This window comes from Mus caroli, chromosome 4, assembly GCF_900094665.2.
Source record: "Mus caroli chromosome 4, CAROLI_EIJ_v1.1, whole genome shotgun sequence".
In the NCBI taxonomy this organism is placed as follows: domain Eukaryota; kingdom Metazoa; phylum Chordata; class Mammalia; order Rodentia; family Muridae; genus Mus; species Mus caroli.
In genome coordinates, this window is record NC_034573.1 from 5,012,521 (window position 1) to 5,034,064 (window position 21,544).

The following is a 21,544-nucleotide window of genomic DNA, read 5'->3' on the forward strand; positions in this document are numbered from 1 at the left end:
CACAGACTTAAAGTCATCCTTCATCTCAAAAGGTTGGTCACCATAGGTACATATAAATCATAGTTGAAGGAAGACAGATTCCAGGGTCCTCTGGTTGCTTGCATCTCCTAAAAATGACAGCCATAGCCACCACCAGCCTAGGAACACTATTGACAAGCAACATGGGTGTCATGGCTTTGTCATTCCCTCTGTGCAGAAGTGTTGTTCCTGTATTTCTTTTCTATCTCTAGAAGTGACTAATGCTGTTGTGGGTCCAGGATTTCTCAGTCCCAGACCCTGGCTGTCAAGGTGATGTCACATCTATACAGTCAGAGATTCCATCTGCATGCCATCTTTTTTTGCTTTCTAGCTGGGGCCGCTGGACAGATATCCTGTCCCATGGACGCTACAAACGTCAGCTGACTGAGCAAGATGTCGAAACCATCTGCAGAGCCATCCTGGTGTACTGTCTCAACCACTACAGAGGGGACGAGAACATCAAGAGCTTTATCTGGGACCTCATCACTCCCACGGCGGATGGCCAGACTCGGGCCCTGCTCAATCATTCCGGTAGGTCTGTCTTCTGTTCTTTGTGCTTCTGGGTCACAAAAGGCTACCAGAAACACCACCATTCGGCAAAAGGCTGCGGTGTAGACTCTTACTCTCCCACTGGGCCTTACAGTATCTACCTCTGACACTGTAATGTGCACTGTAAAGGCATCCATGACTGTGACCCTGGTGCTTCTAGGTCTGTCGGCCCCTGTGCCGAGGGGCCGGAAGGGGAAGAAGGTGAAGGCCCAGAGTATGCAGCCAGTAGTGCACGATGCTCACTGGCTGGCAAGCTGCAACCCAGACGCCCTGTTCCAGGAGGACAGCTACAAGAAGCACCTGAAGCACCACTGCAACAAGTAGGTACCAGGTGGAGGCGGGCACGCGTGCAGAGCGCCTGAGGTCAGCAAGTACATGTGTACCATGGGAACCCGTTTGTAAGAGAGCAGTGTGTCACGTGCAGAGTGCCCCGTGTTCATCACTGCCATCTAAGACAGACACTCAGTCATCCCAGTCCGTCCTGGACTGGCTGCTGCACGGTGGCAACCCCACAGTATTCATCCCCTATTCTGATCATTTCATTTGTTCATCCGTGTTGTAGGTAGTGTCAGGATCCTCTTGTCCGATGAACGCTATTAAGCTCTGTGTACGCCTTACTTTGTTAATCCTTTCTCATCCTCTAGTGGACCTCTAGTTCCACGTTTACCTGTTACAAACCTCGCTGTGGAGTTGTGGATGATTAGTGCGGGGCTAACGTGTGGTAGACAGACAATTACAGTTCCTTTTGTAGGACTCCACCTTTCACTGACTGCTTCCATGGTTAGCACCGGGGAATTCACATAGCACTTTTCGCTTTAGTTTTGTCTCTGTTGCTGTGTAGACCCAGCTGGCTCAAAGTCACAGAGCTCCTCCTGCCTCAGCCACCTGAGTAGCTAGGATGGAAGGTGTCCAGCGGTTCCATTTTATCCCCCGCTTATCCACAAAGACGAGGGTCTCTAACCAGAGTAGTTTACCTCAGGCTTCTCAGTTCAGAACACAGTGGGATTTGGTGACACACTTCCTTTCTGCCCACCTGACCACAGAAGTCGGACTCTTTGCCTCAGGGCTCTTGAAAGGGTCACCGTGATCCTTCAAAGCATTTGGTGTCTCTGGAACTTGTTACTGTCCTAGCATGGTGTTTCATACTAAAATTGTAACCTGATCTTCAGAGCTCTCAGAAAATGTCCCCGTCTTCATGGTTTACCTTGTTTTGGGTTAGTTGCCTTCTAGGTTCAAGATTCAAACTGAGGGAGTTAAATGGTTTAATGTGACATGCCAGCGTAGCTGTGGTAGTTTTTAATTCCTAGTCTCCTGTCGGCAGCAGTCTTCATAGGGAGCCCTCCGCAGTTAGGACACGTGGTGGAACTGGGGCTCTTTGAATATCTCTTTCAGTCTCAGAAAACCACTGTTGATACCGTCTAGCTTTTCTCTGGAGTGGAAAGTGACCCATTGTCCTTGGCCTGTAGACTGTGCCTTGAGATTCATTCTTGTCAAACGTGAAGAGATGTTGCTGTTAAGGTAGAAAAGTGAGGCCCTAGAAGGGCCTGCTCCTCACAAATGGGAAGCTTGCGAGACCAGACAGATGAAGGAAGCCAAGTGGGAGATGTTAGTCCCGTGTGCAGTCCTGGTCTTTGGGTTGCAGTCACTGGCAGGATGTGTGAGAGAGTGTGGACCAGCCCCAGGGGCGTGTTAGCCTCCTTGTCCCTCCGACACAGAGTGGACTCACTGAGAGTGGGAGCTGTGTCCTGGCCATCCTTTCTCTTCCTGGCTTTCCCTCTAGAAGAAAAGGAGATGCTCACATCAGTTCATAGAAAGCTCCACACTACTAAACCTGCCCCGAAATGGAAGTCTGTGTTTTCTACCAAAAGGAAAAGAAACCATTAGGCTCCCTGCCTTCGAGTCAAGGAAAGAGTCCATCCACAGGTAGAGGAGATTTCCTTTGGAACTACTGTTTCTGAGCACCCAGTGTAAGAAGACACTGGCCTGCAGATCCTCTAGCCAGAGGAAAGCAGTGCTAACTCTGCTATCAATGCTCTTTATTTGGCTCAGTGTGGCACAGTCAGGATCTGAGCTTACCTGTTACCAAGAGAAAGAAAATTGAAAAGAAAAACGGCATTCCCCAACATGACTGCATATCTTGGCATGCATTTTAATATTTGCAACCTTGCAGCCTATCCAAAACCTATGTTGGCCATGAGTGGACTCTCGGGGTAGACAGCGCATCTACTGATGCCTGGACAGGACTAGTCTGTTTTGGTAAGACTGCCCCTGCTTGTCATTTTGATGTCTTAGAGGCAAGTCGCCGCATCTTGGGAGACCTAGATCTGCATGCTTGTGCTCAAGGTGTCCCTGTGACCTTGGGTATAGAACTCGTCCTCTGTTACCAACAGTGTTCACATCTGTAGTGTGGAAATGAGAACTTACCCATGTCATCACAGGTTATTATGAAGACCAAGTGAGCCAGTGGATATAAATGAGAAATGTTGGTACAGAGGTGTTATGCAGTTATGTGACAGGCTTATTCAGCTAGGGAAATAACACTGGAAGAAACGAGCCTTCACCAAGAAGGTGTCAGTCAATCCCACATGCACATATGGGCTGTAGTAGAGATATGACCTGTGTGGTACACCAGGTGAGTTTTATTTGTGGGGGCTGGGGGAGTCACATTTTAGCCATTGAGGAGACATACCCAAGATGGAAAATCTGGTGGCCTGACAGCGTCACCAGTTTTTAGTGCTGATTCATTAAAAATGAGTATCAATGAGTTGGATAATTTTAATCTTGTAGTGTTTATTATTTTTAAACCACAACTAAGGTCCCCTGATAATATAAGTAGAAGTAATAGAAATGTTTACTGTTCCCTGAGTAGGGTAAGGACCCACCCCCTGCCCACTACCCTCACCATCTTCCTTTCTTGGAAGCAAAGTTGTATAATCTGAAAAACCTGACATTCCATATTGAGGGTTTATTGTAAGGTAGTAAAACCAGATTTTATATCTCGTTTATTCCTACAACTTCTGATGTGCTTCCAAAAATGGTATTAAGGCAGCAGCTGAGGAAATTTTATGAGATAATGAAGCAGAACAGTTACTGAAAGCCATCTGCTCGGTTGTTTACAAACTTGCTTCAATACTTCAGAGGCAGTGGTAGGGTACGTGTCTAAACTTCACAAGCTGCACTAGGTAGGTCTAAGTGAAGTGCGCCTGGGCTGGGCTGAGCTCACTCCCTCTCTGTGCAGCGTGAGCGGTTGCCAGGCAGGCCTGTTGGAAGCCAGCAGAAAGCACCACACAGAGGTGATTATGTGGCACCATCTGTCACGCTTCAAGCCTACCATACAGCATGGCTAATCAGGGTTGGCAGGATGATGGATGAACAGCAGCAGCTGCCAAAAGCCACTGTTGGCAAACAGCACTGAAGTTAAGAACTTTTTCCCCCCCCCTGTCTTCCTCTCCAGGGTCCTGCTGCGTGTCCGCATGCTGTACTACCTAAGACAAGAAGTGATAGGAGACCAGGCAGAGAAGATCCTCGAGGGCACTGACTCAAGGTTGGTGCAAGCGCACGTTTGTTCAGGCCTCCACAGGCCAGCCCAGGTGGTTGGGAAACTCTTAACCCCATGGCTTGTGCTCAGAACCCTCCCCTTTCTCAGGAGCTCACCTCCTTTCTGTGTTTGTCCTCTGGGCTTGGGGATAGGAGGAGGAGGAGGAAGACAAGGCCATTTGCATGTGCTTGTTTGTAAGAGGGTGAGAAACAATGGCTTCTGACCTGAGCTGGCATACCTTGTGATGAGGCTCATTTCTGGCTACTGACTGCTGCCCCATGTTGCTGATTCCTCCCTACATGGGTGTGTGTTTACCATGTAGGACTAGGATTCATTTTCAGTGCTCCTATTTAAAGAGTGTTTCAATACTGTCTTCCAGTGAAGCAGACGTGTGGATCCCTGAGCCATTCCATGCTGAGGTTCCTACAGATTGGTGGGACCGGGAAGCAGACAAATCCCTCTTAATTGGGGTGTTTAAACATGGTAAGGGCCTTTCTGTGTGAACGCATCTTGACTGTGGCTTCATCTTTATTTAGAACTCCTTGCGTATCCTTTTCCAAAGCCATAATATTAATGAGGACCGTTCCAAAGGACTCTTGGCGCCTACCATTTTTCTGTACTAAAAATCTAATATGAACTGTAAATATCAGATGCTGTTTTTGAATGTTTGTTGAGTGTTTGAGAAGAAAACATTTCTTTCTTGGCTGTAAACAGAAGTCAAACCATATTTGTTTTAGTAATAGCCAAGTCGTACCGTAGCATTCCCGAAACTTTGCTTCTGGAACGGCTGCCCTCACTAACTCTGCCAGCCCGTGTCAGAGTGGACGGTGGGCTTAACCTCTGCTATTAATCTGGACAAGTGCCTCCTGGGCTTTGTTCCAAGCAATATTTCACAAATGTCAGTGCTGAGGACTCACGGCTCCCCCGAGTGGGATGCAGCCTTGTTAACTTTGAAAGGCTGGGGATGCAGAAGTGCTATGATATATACAGTGAGCGGCTCCTGATTATAATCCCAATTCTCTGGAGGTCGTGGAGGTATTCTCAACTGCCCAGCCTGACTAAAGGGGAGAATGATGGCTTATAAAACCTTTCATGATTACAGTTTGGCTTGCGGCTCTACGGCAGTTAGGAGCGGTGTGTTGTAGTACACATCCTAATTGAATTGTGCTGTTGCTCTGTGTACTCCAGCCGTGTTCTGTGAGCCCAGCCTCAGAATCACTTCCCTGCAGTGCACTGTTGGGATCTGCCATTTCCCATCTAGTCAACTTGGGCAGTCAAAAAGCAAATTGCAGTTTGAAAACCATAGAGGGAACAGTGTCATCTTCCTGACATGCAGCATCATAAACCTAATAAGACAGGTTCGCTGGCCTGCCTTCCATACACGGGGATTTTCAGCCAGCCATGTGAGTTCCTGCAGGACCAAACCTACTGAAGGTGGGGGGAGGGGGGGACCTGGAGAACCCCTGCAGAGGTCATAAAGAAACGTTAGGAAGCCTTTTAAATGTCAAGCAAAATTAGATGTTGGGGAAGAATAGGGGCAGAACCCCTCCTGGCATCCTGCAGTTATCCCGAGCCCTCTTCTGTCTGTGTTTGTGGTGATTCAGTGGCACCGCCAGGGTATAGGGCCCACAAAAGCTGTCCTAAAGTGCTGCACCAAAGCAAGGTCTGTTTAGCCCGGCACAAATGATGTCTGGGAGACAAGCTAGCTGTGTTGTGGCAGGGGCTATGGCTGTGTTCTGACAGTGACGGGTCTTCCTTTGTTGTCACGCGTGTCCTCTGTGTGCTGGTGGCTATGGCCCAGGCTACGAGAAGTACAATTCCATGCGAGCTGACCCTGCACTGTGCTTCCTGGAACGAGTCGGAATGCCCGATGCCAAGGCCATCGCTGCCGAGCAGAGAGGGACAGACATGTTAGCAGATGGTGGTGACGGGTAAGAAGGATATTCTAAAATTTTAATAAACTTTATGTCAGCATCCCATCTACTGGCAAGAGTTGGTTCTTATGCTGAACGGGGCACTCTCTTACATCTGGTTTGAATTTGATGCTACCAGTAGGTTCTGCCTATATAGCATAGTAACTATTCTAAACAAAGTTCACACACACATACACACACACACACACACACACACATAAATGAAATTGTCTCTCGTGATCACTCCCTCGCCACCCCGTGTAACTGCTTTCTGAATACTGGTAGAGTTGATTTGCAGTGTAGACCAGACTTGGTACTGGGGAGGTTGTCCCTCTTCCACTCTCACTCCCTACAGACTGATGTGATGTAAAACTATCTTTTTTTTTAATTTTATACAGTGGAGAATTCGATAGAGAAGATGAAGATCCTGAATATAAACCAACGAGAGCACCATTCAAAGATGAAATAGATGTAAGACCTTAGGTGTATTGGCTTTTACAGTGCCAGTAACAAATTATATTCCCATATAGAACTTGGTAAACTTTATAGATAGTGGCCTTCCTCTAAAAGACAAAGTAAAATCCAACCCCAGTTGAAAGTAGCTCTGTTTCTCACATTGCTTTCAAGGAATTTGCGAATTCTCCCGCAGAGGATAAGGAAGACTCCATGGAGGTGCACAGCTCAGGTGAGGCTCCAGGGCAGCTGTAGAGCAGGGGCCCAGGTTGGGCAGCCCGAGGGCTGGCAGCTGGACCCCAGGCTGATGATAGCGCCCGAGGGTACTCTTCCACAGGGGCCCTTCCTTTGGGAATGGTGGTGGTCCTTATTTGTGGTTTTTACTTCCTTAATTTCTTGGGTAGAACTTTTTGATTAAGATAATTGATCTGCTCATTTATAGTCATTATTTAGTGGAAAAATTTAAAATCCTTAGAATAGTTTTATTGAGAGGAGGGCATTTGTTTAAATCTGAAATATTTCTGTAGACTAATGACCCAACATAAAATAATTGTTATGTCGTCATAAGCACGTTTACACGAAAGACCTGTTTTCTTTGTGTAAGATTGATAAACCTTCGCCCCTCCCTAGAAGGACTTAAAAGTAAATAGTTTATACATCCTCTCCACTCTTACTGCTTGTCTGTATTTTCAGATCTGAGTGTAGCGGGGTGGCCTCTCTCACCCTGTCCTCTGAGAGCTAACGAGTCATCTCTCTTTTTGTTGTTGTTGGAAAGTTGTCTGTGTTATGAGAGATGTTTCAGACTCTTTATTTCCACTTCCTCAGGCAAGCACAGCGAGAGCAATGCTGAGTTAGGTCAGCTCTACTGGCCGAACACGTCAACCCTGACTACGCGTCTGCGCCGGCTCATTACTGCCTATCAGCGCAGCTATAAAAGGCAGCAAATGAGGCAAGAGGCCCTAACGAAGACGGACCGGCGCAGACGGAGGCCCCGGGAGGAAGTGAGAGCGCTGGAGGCGGAAAGGGAAGCTATTATATCTGAGAAAAGGCAAAAGTGAGTTCTCCACCCCACCCCNCACCCCACCCCACCCCACCCCACCCCACCCCCATGCCCCATGCCCCAGGCCTCTCTTCCCTTCTCTGCTGGGTCCCCGAGAAGTAGTGAGGGATCATATCACACAGTGACAGTAAAAAAAGGCCTGGCGCCTGGAAGATGTCTGTCCCTCAACCCTAAACAAGTCCCAAAGACATGCTTTGGGAGCAGAGAAAAGACAGTGCCCTGTATGCCCTTCTGAGCACGGTGTGAGCCAGATCTTTCCACAGGTGGACAAGAAGAGAAGAAGCTGACTTTTACCGGGTGGTATCCACCTTCGGGGTTATTTTTGACCCCGTGAAACAGCAGTTTGATTGGAACCAATTCCGAGCCTTTGCCAGACTAGACAAAAAGTCTGATGAGAGCCTGGGGAAGTATTTCAGCTGCTTTGTGGCCATGTGCAGACGGGTGTGTCGGATGCCTGCCAAGCCCGAGGACGGTAGGTACACGAATGAAAGACTAGCCGCACTGTGCTAGGCAGTTGGCGCAGTGCATGCAGGTTAAGGTGGGCCTGGGACCTGTCCACATAACGCCCATGCTTCATATTGCAGAGCCACCTGACCTCGCCTCCCTTATCGAGCCCATCACAGAGGAACGAGCATCCAGGACACTGTACCGCATTGAACTGCTTCGCAAGATCCGAGAGCAGGTCCTTCATCACCCACAACTAAGTGACAGGCTGAAGCTCTGCCAGCCCAGCCTAGATCTGCCTGAGTGGTGGGAATGTGGACGGCATGACAGGGACCTGCTGGTGGGTGCTGCTAAGCACGGGGTCAGCCGGACAGACTACCACATCCTCAACGACCCTGAGTTGTCCTTCTTAGATGCACACAAAAGCTTTGCTCAGAACCGTGGGGCCAGTACCGTCCCTTCTTTGAATACTCTGGCCATGGGCTTTGGCCAGACTCCTCCAGTCATTTCCTCTGCTCATGTTCACGAAGAAAAGGTAATGGAGCAGGCTGAAGGCAAGGCAGAGGAGTGTGAACACTCACCGGCCAAAGAGAGGTTGGATGGGAAAGAGGAGGAAGAAGAAGCAGGCGGAGCCAAGGATGGCAAGCAGGAATGTGAGGCCAAGGCCAGCTCTGTGAAGGGCGAACTCAAAGGGGTGGAGGGCAGTGCAGACCCTGGGTCCAAGTCTGTCTCAGAGAAGGGCTCAGAAGAGGACGAAGAAGAGAAGCTGGAGGACGATGATAAGTCGGAGGAGTCGTCACAGCCGGAAGGTAATGCCTGACTCCTATCACTGTCCTCACACCACAGCAGTAGAGCAGAGCCTTTGTGTGATACCATAACTTGTATTTTTTTTTAAATTGAGAAATCCAGAATCTTACTTCATAGCTCTGGCTGACCTACGGCTCACAGAGACCCACCTGCTTCTGCCTCCAGAGGGCTGGGATTAAAGGCCTGTACCACCAAGGCCGGTGTCTTTGTTTTGTAAAGATCATCGATGGCTAGGCATGGTGACATACACTGAATTCTAGCATAGGTTGGTTGGTCTCTATACTGAAGTCCAGAGCTATACAATGAGACTCTGCCTTTTTCTTTTCCCCCTAAGAGTAGTTAATGTCCATTTTCTTCTGTGAAGGAATAGTTTCAGTTATGTGTACATGTGTTTGACCTCATACTGTATACCCGCAAACATATTTCACGGAATGTAAACACACAGCATCTGTGAACACACCAGTCACTTCCGGTTTAAGGACATTCATAGTCAGCTGTGCAAGAATTCTTTGTAATGTTAAAGTTGACACGTGACTATGATGGGAGAGAGTCACTCACTGAGCAAATAGTACTTCAGAATAAATGATGATTCATTGGTGGTTGGTTGATTGATAGCATGTTTTCCATGCTACAGGTTGCTATAACCAACACAAAGTAGAAACCAGGTACCATGTTGAACTTTGCTGCTGCAGTGACCCTTCTTGATTAGCTAATATCTTAACCAGAACAAAAACTCTTGGGTCAGAAACATGGCTAGCCTTCAGCACCAAAAGATTTCCTTAGTGTAGGGGCACGTGCTCCTTATTTCAGCACCTGGGAGTAGAGAAACCGGAGGATCACAGGTTTAAGCCCAGCCTCTCTATATAGTGAGTCTGAGGAAGTCTTGGGCTACATATGACTCAGTCTTTATATGACCACAAAGGAGAGATTTCCGTGGCTCCTTCATCAAGATGGAAGAAACACCATCTATCTTTGTGGGCTGTTTTGTTGTAAGTTTTAGACAAGACACCCCATATCTTTCTAGATGTACAGTTGGCATGCAGGAAAGCAGAACTGCTAGGTGGTATTCCTGTTGTCAGTGCCGTCCTTTCTAGACTTGTGCTCTGTGCATTCTGGCTGTGAGCGCTGCACATAACTCATTTCCCAGCAGGAGCCGTCTCTAGAGGGAAGACTTTCGATGAAGAAAGCAATGCTTCTATGAGCACTGCTAGGGATGAAACCCGAGATGGATTCTACATGGAGGATGGAGATGCTTCGGTGGCTCAGCTCCTTCACGAACGAACATTTGCCTTCTCCTTTTGGCCCAAGGTTGGCAGGATTTTGTTACTGTAATTGTTTTGTCGATCTAACCAAAGAGTAGGAAGAAAATCTCTAGCTTGATTTTTCAAATAGTTTGAAGTAAACCTTGTTGGAGCATATCAAGAGTACAGAATTTTCCTTTATTTTAAAGTAATGATCAGAAAGAACCCAAATGAAGAAACATTTAGGATACTTTTGTAGTAAGATAATGTGGAAGCTCAAAAAAACAAATAAATAAATAAATAAATAAAGGTAATGTGGAAGAGCGAGCAGAACCATTGATCCGACCCACCTACCCACTCCTTGGGGCTCTTCAGTCTGCCTGTCCTATTGTCTTGTAGGAACTCTGGCTGTTTCAATAGATTTGACAAAATGAAAAGTGTGGAACTTTGAAACCGTGTTAACTTTTGGGGGGTTTTGGGGGTTTTTTTTGGTTTGTTTATTTTTTGTTTTTGTTTTTGTTTTTTTCGAGACAGGGTTTCTCTGTATAGCCCTGGCTGTCCTGGAGCTCACTTTGTAGACCAGGCTGGCCTCGAACTCAGAAATCCACCTGCCTCTGCCTCCCAAGTGCTGGAATTAAAGGCGTGCGCCACCACACCCGGGTCCATGTTAACTTTTTAAAGATTAAGTGAAGCTTTCAGATTTAAAATAATGTATTAAAATTCCCACTGTGTTCTTTAGAGCAGAGAAGGGTGGTGGTGGCCCCTTTGCTCCCAGTCATCCTGAGGTCATCCCAGATGTAGTTATCTGTAGCTCAAAGCAGAGGAAAATTGCTCTTTGGCAATTAGGAAGCATACTTCTTTAAATGTTCTCAGTGCTGTTAGGGCCTGTGTTTCTCAAGGCAGGAAGTAGTCATCATAAGTGCCATGACACACGCTGTACTTGAGCTGATTCATCCCAGGCCAATCTTAATGGTATTAATGTGGCTTAAAAAGAAGGTGACATTTCTGTGTGAAGGGTATACTGTCAGCGAGGTCTTTTTTTCTGTTCCCCGTGTCCTCTTGGTTCCTGGTCACACTAATTTCCCACATTGAGTCTAGGGGGGAGTTTCTCGGTTCAGTCAAAGGTTTATAGTCACAGGCACTATTGATCTATGGAGGCTTGGTCTAAGGAGCTGTAATTAGAACATTTTAATGTGCATGCTTCAGTGAAATTTGGAGCGATAATAGGTGGGGAACCCAGTCTGACATTCATTAGGTGTTCCTAGGTTACTGCCCACTTCATAATGCTGAACTTTATTAATAGTGACGCTAATGATGGCCCCTTCCTGGGACACACTGCACTCTGGCCTGTGGCTCTGAAGGGCCAGACCCACTGAAATGGGAAGTGCAGAGGCTCCATTAAACCCACTGCGTTCTTGAAGCCTGAACGAGTTCCTTTTACAATCTAAGGTTGTTTTGAAGGTGGTGTTTACTTGGTGTGCTCCCTGCTTCATGTCATGCATTGAACATAGTTGAAAATAGTACTTTTTCTTTACTAGAGCAGCTAGAACATTCCATCAGAACCAAACCATCCTGATGCACTTTGTCCGTTTACTTCTCGCCAGGCTAGGTTAGTCCAAATAATTGACCTTTCAACATTCGGTGCTCTGCAGCATCTTGGTGGACATATTTATCCAGTAATTTAAAATAGGTCTTTGTTACAAATTTCCTGTGACTCTTCCCCCTTCAGGACAGAGTAATGATAAACCGATTAGACAACATCTGTGAAGCTGTACTGAAAGGCAAATGGCCAGTAAATCGGCGCCAGATGTTTGATTTCCAGGGCCTTGTCCCTGGGTACCCACCCTCCACCGTGGACAGTCCCCTGCAGAAGAGGAGCTTTGCCGAGCTCTCTATGGTCAGCCAGGCCAGCATCAGTGCGAGCGAGGACATCACCACGTCTCCTCAGTTGTCCAAGGTAAAACACAGCAGTTTGCTTTAGTGGGTGAAAGGAGATTGCTGTGAATTTTAACTGATTGAGGAGTTTGTGCTCGCTAATCTGACTTGATTTTATATGTCTGTTTAATTGTATTGCCCACATTGGCCTCCAACAACCTTTCTGCCTGTTATGTAGCTGGAATCACAGGCACACATTACTATAACCAGCCAACTAGTCAGACTTTAAAATAAGACGGTAGCTATCGCCATAGCTGTGCCCACCACTATCGAATGGCTTGTTTTTTCTAATGCCAGCCCCTATTGCAGATAAAGGTCTGCCTCATTACAACTCTGTTCTCTTGGGAATTTTCAATAGGATGATGCCCTCAACCTGTCTGTCCCTCGCCAGCGGCGGCGGAGGAGAAGGAAAGTTGAAATCGAGGCTGAAAGAGCCGCCAAGAGGAGAAACCTTATGGAGATGGTTGCCCAGCTTCGAGAGTCTCAGGTGGTCTCAGAAAATGGACAAGAAAAAGTTGTGGACTTATCAAAGGCCTCGAGAGAGGCAACAAGCTCTACCTCAAATTTCTCATCTCTTACTTCAAAGTTTATCTTGCCTAATGTCTCCACGCCAGTGTCTGATGCCTTTAAGTCTCAGATGGAGCTGCTCCAAGCAGGCCTTTCACGCACACCCACAAGGCATATGCTCAATGGCTCCCTGGTGGATGGAGAGCCCCCCATGAAGAGGAGGCGAGGCAGGAGGAAAAACGTGGAGGGCCTCGACCTACTTTTCATGAGCCACAAACGGACGCCGTTAAGTGCAGTAAGTCGGGTGTTCACTCCCACGGTGTCTACCCCCGTTGACAGCCAGCCCTAGGCTACTGACCTCACTTTTCTCAGCAGCATCACGGGGAAGCTGGCCTCCTCCACCAGGGAAACAGAATTACAGTGAATGCAGTGGTGCTGAGCCAGAAAACTGTGTTCATCACTGGTACAGATCCCTCAGCCTGAGCCAAGGGCAGCACAAGGATTTATTCTTCCCAAGGTTGTGACGTATTGATTGCTCCAGGAAGAATAGCATAAAGCAGAAACATGTTCTTCTGAGCTTGCAGTTGTTATCTCTGAATACTTGAGGAGGGAGAAGCTTCTGGTCTTAGAAAAACTGCTGTTGGAGGCCAGCATCAGTTAGACTCGTGTGAGTGCTTGGTATTAGGCCTCAGATACCTAGCTAGTTGCTTGGAATGCTCTCAATCCCTGCAACTAGTTGTTTTAGAAATCTGAGACATGGAGGACAAGTCGGTAGATTTTTAATTAGAAGGAAATAAAATGCAGTATAATAAATTCTCTATTATATGGCCTCAACCATACCATCCCAAAAGGGATGATTACTCTGATGGCAAGAATTTTACCCTCGAGAACTCTATTATGTGTGCTCTGTGAAGAGCTAAGGAATTCATATCCTGAGCTATTGATTGGAAACTCTAATCAATGGAGCCACTTTGGGCTAGGTGACTTTGAGAATCTTTCTCCACAGGCCATGGAACAGGTTTGGGGCGGTGCAGCTATGATTTAAAAATAGAGACACTAGTTTTTTGTTTGTTTTTTTTTTCTGGCCCATCTTTTCTTCTTCCAGTTCTGTTATTTACACATGCTCTCTCTCTTTTGTAAGACAGGATCTCACTGTAGCCCAGGCTGGCCTCCAGCTTACAGAGACCACCTGCTTCTGCCACCCTGAGTACTGGGTTAAAGGCCTATGCCACAATTCCCAGGACCAGTTCCTTGAGCCTAGAGAGAGGCTTAAAATTTTCAAATGAAGCAAAGGCATACTTGGAAAGAAACGAAACATCAGTCTTTGGAAAGTTTAGCCACATAGTGGAGTGTGAGCAGAAGAGTCCATACTCCATACAGGTTAAGAATTAACTTTATGTTGGCACATATCTAAGAGAGCTCTTTCTTGTTGCTTTGGATTTTTGCTTTCTCAAGACAGGGCTTCTCTGTCTTCCCTGGCTGTCTTGGAACTGCTTTGTAGACCAGGCAGGCCTAGAACTCATAATGAGATCCTCCTGCCTCTGCCTCCTCAGTGCTGGGATTAAAGGTGTGTGCCAAGACCTTCCATCAGGAACTTCTAGTAGATGTTGGAGGAAATGTATTTTTCGGGACTTTTTTTTAACCGTTAGATGTTGTGAATTGGAGATCTTCCCAGTTGTTGAGGCTAGTTTGTATGTGAATAAAATGCACAGACTGGGCTGAGTTGGCATAGCAGCAGTAGAGAATAAGGTGTGCTGAACACAGCTTCACTTCCATATTTCAACTCCCACTGCTGTCATGAAGGAGGAGGGTGCCTCACTGGTATCACCAGTGGTGACTGTGTTTTCTGTGCCAAGCATGGGGATTTGAGAGCAAAGCCCTGACTTGACAGGACATTTGTAGAAAGTCAGTGTTGGGATGACTTTTGAGTATTCCCCAATCAAAACATTCTAAGTACTCCAAATTCTGAAACTTTGGGGTACCATCAGAACCCAATAACTAGAAAATCCCACAATTGACTTCATATGAAGGGTCACGGTTAAAACATAGCTGCAGAACAGGCAGAATGACTCACTATGTAAAGGCACTTACCACCCAAAACAGATTACATCATTTTGATGTTGGAACAGAAGTGCATAAAGGTAGAAGAAGAGAAGCAACTCCTCAAAGCTGCCCTTTGACCTCCACATACATCATGATACATACATGTACACATTTGTACACACACACACAAATCATGTATCCATCTATCTATACAATCAGTTAAAGAAATTTAAGTCAGTTACATTCAAATATTGCATAAAACTGCTTAAGGCTATGTGGTGAAGATGTATATCAATGTAAAATGTAATGAATTCACGTTTAGACATGAATCCCAGCCCCAGTATGTCTGACAGTGTATGTATAAATACTCAAAAAAACTACAAAATTGAAAATGAATCCTGGTTTTAGGTGTTGTGGATAAGGAGACCCACCTTCAGTGACATATCACAGTTCTGCATGTGTGCTGGCATCAAGGCATGCTCCCAGGGCTCCCAGGGAAAGCTTGGAGTGGAGGGAGGAGGTTCATTTGCCTGAAGGTTCTTATCTGTCACTAAATGGGAGAGATTGCTGGAGCAGAAGTGCTGGGGTGAGAGAGTATCTCTCCGGCTTTGAGACCCGGGCGTTTTTTGCTGGCAAGTTTGATGAAGTCATGAAGAAGATGTGGACATGGTGATGAAGTAGGGATGCAGGTTGTGGAAAGCCTAGAGTGCCGAGCTGAAGAACATGGGGGTGTCCTGAAGGCATCGGGGAGCCTACCTGGGGGAGTAACTTAATGGCAGCTTTGAACTGGGTGGAGCTTACTGCATTTTAGAAAGCCCTGGGGAATGGAGAAATGGATGTTGGAATGTTGAAAGCACAGCATTTAAGGACCAGTGGCGGGGTGAGCGTGGAGTGCTAACCTTGGGTGTTTCCAGGCCTGCTCTCCCAACAGAGTCAGGCTGTGCTCTCCGAGTGCTGGGAAGCCAGTTACTGATCAACTGGTGCTTGTCAGAACAGTGTCTAGGGATCCCTGAGCGGCCACATGTCACACACCTCTAGCTCAGACCACCATGTAGCATGATAGTGTAGTCCTAGTGGCTTGCTTGGCCCTCTAGGCTTTCCTACCGAAGAATGTTGTTCCTACCTTGTGAGGAATCTTCTACTCTGAAAGCCATCCTAACCAAGGGCATTGTTTCTGATTAGCGTCTCCCTTTTTGATGAAAGATCCTGTGGGCTGGGAGAGTATCTTCCTTGAGTAGAGTGTTCTCAGAATCTTATGCGACAATTCAGATCACTGTCTGCTTCCTGCAGGAGGATGCTGAGGTGACCAAAGCTTTTGAAGAAGATATAGAGACCCCACCAATAAGAAACATTCCTTCTCCTGGACAGCTGGACCCCGACACCCGGATCCCTGTGATAAACCTTGAAGATGGGACTAGGCTGGTGGGAGAAGATGCTCCTAAAAACAAGGACTTGGTTGACTGGCTGAAGCTGCACCCCACCTACACTGTCGATATGCCGAGTTATGTACCAGTAAGTACCACAGAGCCTGGGCTGTGAAGCCTCACAGGGACTGCCTAATTGCTTCTCATCTGAGCGAGTCCTTGACAGCTCCCTGCACCCTGTCTTTGGCATGAATGTCTGCAGGTTCACGTGTGCCCCACATTTCTGCTGTGAATTCAACATGAGAGAAACTGGTTGCAATCTGTCCTCCTGAAGGACACCCTCAGTTACGTGAAGATGTCTGCTACTCATTTTCCTACTCCTCCAGCATGCTTCCCTCACAGGGTCTAGCTCCCAGGGGTCTAGGCTTTGCATAGTCTTGAGTGCATTTCCCTGGTCTTCAGACAAAGCCTGACCCAGCCCAGAGCTATAAAGCTCTTGTTTCCAGAGACTTCTTTTAAGCACCTAGCCCTTGTGAGTGCCCAATAGACAACTTTCTAGCTGGCAACACAGATCTCTTCCTGTCCTTTTGTGATTAATATTTTTCAAACATTTTATGTTTTTTTTCACTGAGTTTGGGCCATCTCCTTTCTTGCTACCAACAGCAACCTTTCAGCCTCCCCACTTACAACATCTCAAAAACAAAAGTCCCATGTAGTCATTTAGTCATATCATCTCTGGCTTCATTTATGTCACTGACTAGAAATAAGTGAAAGTACTGGATAAAGTTTCTTTTAAAATACTAGGATTTGTATAAATATCTGAAGACTCCCTCCTCCCCTTTTGTTCTCAGTTCTGGGGACTGAAGCCAGGTGCTCTCAGATGCTGTATACGCGCTCTGCCGCTGAGTCACACCTCCAGCCTGTCACAGAAACTTTAAATGAGAGTCTCACTTAAGGAGACTGCCAGCCACCTGGAGAGTTGGCTCTTTAGAGCACTTGTTGCTCTTGCAGAGGACCTGAGTTCAGCTCCTGGCACCCATTTATAACTCAAGTCCCAGGAGAACCGATACTCTCCGCTGGCCTCTGGGGACACCAAGCACATGCATACATATAGACAAAACACTCGTACACACACACAAATAATAAATCATAGAATAATTTTGAGTAACTTCTCAGAGAGTGCCTGTTGGGTAGACCAGTCAGTGCTGGGAGATCCTTTCTCAGAAAAGTTCAGTTTCTGCTAAGTGCAAATGATTGTTAAAACTGAACAGTGCATGAGGCCATCCCCAGGAGTTTATAGGAAGGGGCCAGTACTAAGTACAGCCTCATTAAATAAGTCCTTTTCTTTTGCAGAAGAACACAGACGTGCTGTTTTCCTCGTTTCAGAAACCGAAACAGAAACGACATAGATGTCGAAATCCTAATAAATTGGATATTAACACTTTGACAGGAGAAGAAAGGGTTCCCGTTGTTAACAAACGAAATGGGAAGAAGGTAAATGCTGGGGAAGGGATGGGCGAGGATGGCAAATCACACTTCTTCTAGAACCTGTGTGTGTTCCTGCGGACACCGAAAAAGGGAGCTGAGGGGACTGGGAGGGAAACGTCCATGATGTTCCGATGTTCACTGGATGCATCTTCCCAGATGGGTGGAGCCATGGCCCCTCCAATGAAGGACCTGCCCAGGTGGCTGGAGGAGAACCCTGAGTTTGCTGTTGCTCCAGACTGGACCGATATAGTCAAGCAGTCTGTAAGTACACAAAAGAAATGCACATAAAACTGTGTGCCTGGGTGCTCAGTGTCCCATTGGCTAGTAATTATTCAGTTGTGACTTAATCCACGCTTACAGAATTGTCAGAAAGCATCATTTTCTTACATTATCAGTGTGTTGTATTTTACACACACATCATTAATTGGGAATGAGCTGATTGTCAGTTCTGATTTAAAAATACTGTGAGAGAATACCTACTCCCAACCGTCTTAGAGGTGGACTTACTCCAGGGAAACCGACCTCACAGCGTCTTCAAGATGGAACTGGTGCTAGATGGGAACGTCAAGATTATTAGCTCTGAGATCCAGTTTTAAAAGAGACATAGCAATTCTGCATAAAATTTTATCATTATTAGTTTCTTTCAAGACAAATTAGTGGCATGCTTACTGGTTTTGTTTGTTTAAATAATACAATAAAATTGCCTCTAGCCATGTGTTAGGACCCAGTTTTGTGAAGTGGTACCTTCCTAATCGCCTATCTGAGGTCCGTGTATATATGATTCCACCTTTGTAGCTCTGACTGCTACTATCTAGTCTCCATTCCTAATGGTGTGTCTTTCGAAACTGGGTAAAATGGAAGTGGGAACTCTGTAACCCGAGACTGTGGCTTTCACTGAGTGTTCTCCAGTCCCAGGATGGAGTATTATCAGGCGGCTGCTCCTCCTTGCTGTACAGCGTACTAGTCCATGCTCAGCTACCTCGTGTCATTCCCTCACCCAGGAAAGACCTCTGGGGTTTTCCACACTTGTGAAATTATTAGTGAAACAAGTATAAATGTTTACATGCAGGTTTTAGTGTGTAGCTTCTCATGGGGGTGGGGGTGGGGGTGTTACACATGTGAGTTTAACTTACTCAATTTTTCTACATTGGTAACAATTTTTTCTTATTCTTAGCTATATTTGAAATATCTAGAATGTCTTATCGTCTATGCAACTCTCTTGTGATACTGTTTTATCATTTTTTTTCATACAAAACCTTTTAAAATTGGCATATTTATTTGGCAATTAATTGACAAATGAAAGGTCATTTGCGCTTGATGCTTATGATGTACACGTGCATATCACGTACTGATTACACCAGTCAATCAGCCACTGTCTGGAGTGTTGATCCTTAAGTTAATTATGGATACAGCTACCTTGGCATTGACGTCAGTGGTGGAGTAGCCTTGAACAGCTTTTTCTGCAACTCAGCACAATTCAGCAAGCAAAAATAATGGTAAAAAAAAAAAACAAAAAAACAAAAAAAAAAACCCAGGACCTGTGCTTTCCCAAGTTCTTACATTAAGCTTTTAGAATGGAAGCAGTTGCTTGCATAGTTAGAATGTTGGTGTAGAGCTCCAAAAGGCCCACGTTGGCAGTAAGTACTCTGACCCGGCCTCTACAGCTGTTGTCTGCTTTCCCTGTCGTCCAGGGTTTTGTTCCCGAGTCAATGTTTGACCGTCTCCTCACTGGACCTGTGGTGCGGGGAGAAGGAGCCAGCAGGAGAGGACGGAGGCCCAAGAGCGAGATCGCCCGAGCAGCTGCAGCGGCTGCTGCTGTCGCCTCTACTTCAGGGATCAACCCTCTGTTGGTGAACAGCCTGTTTGCTGGGATGGACCTGACAAGCCTTCAGAATCTCCAGAACCTCCAGTCCCTCCAGCTGGCAGGGCTCATGGGCTTCCCTCCAGGACTGGCCACAGCTGCCACCGCCGGAGGCGATGCGAAGAGCCCCGCCGCAGTGCTGCCCCTGATGCTGCCAGGGATGGCAGGCCTGCCCAACGTGTTCGGCTTGGGCGGGCTGCTGAACAACCCTCTCTCAGCTGCTACTGGAAACACCACTACTGCTTCAAGTCAAGGAGAGCCAGAGGATGGCACTTCCAAAGCGGAAGAGAAAGGAAACGACAATGAAGATGAGAACCGAGACTCTGAGAAAAGCACAGACACCGTTTCGGCTGCTGACTCCGCGAACGGATCTGTTGGTGCTGCTACTGCCCCGGCTGCATTGCCCTCCAACCCGCTGGCCTTCAACCCTTTCCTCCTGTCCACCATGGCCCCAGGCCTCTTCTACCCATCCATGTTTCTACCTCCAGGACTGGGGGGATTGACACTGCCTGGCTTCCCAGCACTGGCGGGACTCCAAAACGCCTTGGGTACCAGCGAAGAAAAGGCTGCTGACAAGGCCGAGGGAGGCCCCTGTAAAGACGGAGAGACCCTGGAGGGCAGCGATGCCGAGGAGAACCTGGACAAGACTGTAGAGTCCTCCATCTTGGAAGACGAGGTTGCACAGGGTGAAGAGCTGGACTCGCTGGAAGGCGGGGATGAGATAGAAAACAACGGAAACGACGAGTAACAGCAGCAGTTCCACTGAAAGTGTTGAAAACTGTTGACAGGTGGTAGTCCTACTGTTTACACTCACAGTTAATGTTCATACCTAGTTTTATAAGCTGTTCTGTAACATAGTGTAGCAAAAAAAGAAGAAAAAAAGAAAAGAAAGAAAAAAAAAGGAAAAAAGTCCAAGTCATGTTATGCAGGTGTGTCCGAAGGTATCTTGGTCATAAGTATTGTGCAGTGCATTATTTATTATCCCTAGGAAGGATGAAATTTGAGAGGTGATCATGTCTTTTTAAGGAAACTTACATAATGCTCTGCTTTTTTCTTTGGGTACCACTGGTATTATAATAAAGAGCAATTTGTAACAGAGCAGCACTAGTGGAAGGAAGTGCTACTCAGAGGAAGTATGAAGTTATATATTTAATTTTTTAATTTTAATTTTTTTTTGCTGTGAAGGTCAAGATGAAATTTACCATACATATCATCCCTTGTTCATTCGTCTCCATTTCTGACTTTATGGGGGTTCCCACATTTGCATACACACATCCATACACTCTGACAATCTCCACGTTAGTGTGAACGCCTCTGTCCCGAGGCTCAGCAATAATAAGGCAGCTGTTGAATGTGAAGGGTCCTTTGGAAAACTAACCTTGTGGGAGGGTTCTTGCCAGACAACTGCAGTTCCATTGGCTTGTGGTCTTGTGATGCACTGGTAAAAACAAAGTAAATAGAAGAGTAAATAGAAGATTGAGAGAAGTGAGAATCAGGTACCTTTTTTTTTTTTTTTAAATTAAAGGACTTTGTTACTTTAGCCACAAAGCTAAAACAGCATTACCTCAGCTCTGAACTAGCCTTGAAGTTTACAGACAGGACTTTGTAAATGTTTTTCTTTGTTGTGATGTCCTTTGATTTTTTTTTTCTCTGAAAATTGCTATCATGTAAGATAAAATGTAAATTTCTGCCAACTGTAGTAATGATGCTTTTAATAAAAGTGACCCATGATATGCAGAGATGTAGTTATAGAATGCAGTGTACAGGGGAGCTGGTGTTCACTTTTTTTTTTTTTTTTTTTTTTTTTTTTTTTTAATTCGCAATAGCTGCAAATACAGCATTCTGGCATTTGGGCTTTGCTTACTGTGTCTTCTCATGCTAGATTAGCTGTTAGTAACACACACTAGCTGTCTCCAAGACCAGATGGACAGGAAAACCTTGAATTACCACTTTCATGTAATTCCACGCCAGATATCTCAGCAGACACATACACACACACAAAAACCTCTTATTGCTCCCCTGAAAGGGCATCTGAGAGTAGGACTCCTGACAATGTGTGCAGTCTGTGATAATGGGGTGCACAGTAGACAAAAGGGCAGAAGAAAAATGAGGCTTTAATAGGCACACTATCTAGGTCATTTATCCTTGGCTAATGGGAGAAAAACACAATGTCGTAGTGTCAGCAAGGGACACAAAGGCATTCTGGTGTCCTGCAGACCAGAGCTTGATATCAAGAGCCAGTGTGTGGAAAAACTCACGTGGAACTAAAATGGACCCATTTAAGTGTGTGTGTGTGTGTGTGTGTGTGTGTGTGTGTGTGTGT

The 21,544-nt window shown here is 46.3% G+C and overlaps 1 protein-coding gene across 4 annotated transcripts in view; it reads left to right on the plus strand.

Moving 5' to 3' along the window:
• Positions 1-20,958, plus strand: part of Chd7 (chromodomain helicase DNA binding protein 7) — a 176,754-nt gene extending 155,796 nt beyond the window's left edge. For 3 of the 4 annotated variants that reach the window (XM_029475873.1, XM_029475875.1, XM_029475874.1), the window contains exons 22-38: positions 350-549; positions 728-887; positions 4,022-4,111; positions 4,485-4,588; positions 5,907-6,036; positions 6,417-6,489; positions 6,646-6,703; positions 7,297-7,525; positions 7,795-8,003; positions 8,116-8,784; positions 9,930-10,090; positions 11,753-11,980; positions 12,317-12,760; positions 15,799-16,020; positions 17,226-17,366; positions 17,517-17,621; positions 19,052-20,958. In XM_029475873.1, coding sequence (XP_029331733.1) covers positions 350-549; positions 728-887; positions 4,022-4,111; positions 4,485-4,588; positions 5,907-6,036; positions 6,417-6,489; positions 6,646-6,703; positions 7,297-7,525; positions 7,795-8,003; positions 8,116-8,784; positions 9,930-10,090; positions 11,753-11,980; positions 12,317-12,760; positions 15,799-16,020; positions 17,226-17,366; positions 17,517-17,621; positions 19,052-19,969 — 4,141 coding nt within the window. In that variant the 3' untranslated portion in view covers positions 19,970-20,958. The remainder of the gene's footprint in view (positions 1-349; positions 550-727; positions 888-4,021; positions 4,112-4,484; positions 4,589-5,906; positions 6,037-6,416; positions 6,490-6,645; positions 6,704-7,296; positions 7,526-7,794; positions 8,004-8,115; positions 8,785-9,929; positions 10,091-11,752; positions 11,981-12,316; positions 12,761-15,798; positions 16,021-17,225; positions 17,367-17,516; positions 17,622-19,051) is intronic. The other variant, XM_021160001.2, reaches the window with a different exon arrangement.
• The last annotated feature ends 586 nt before the right edge of the window (positions 20,959-21,544 follow it).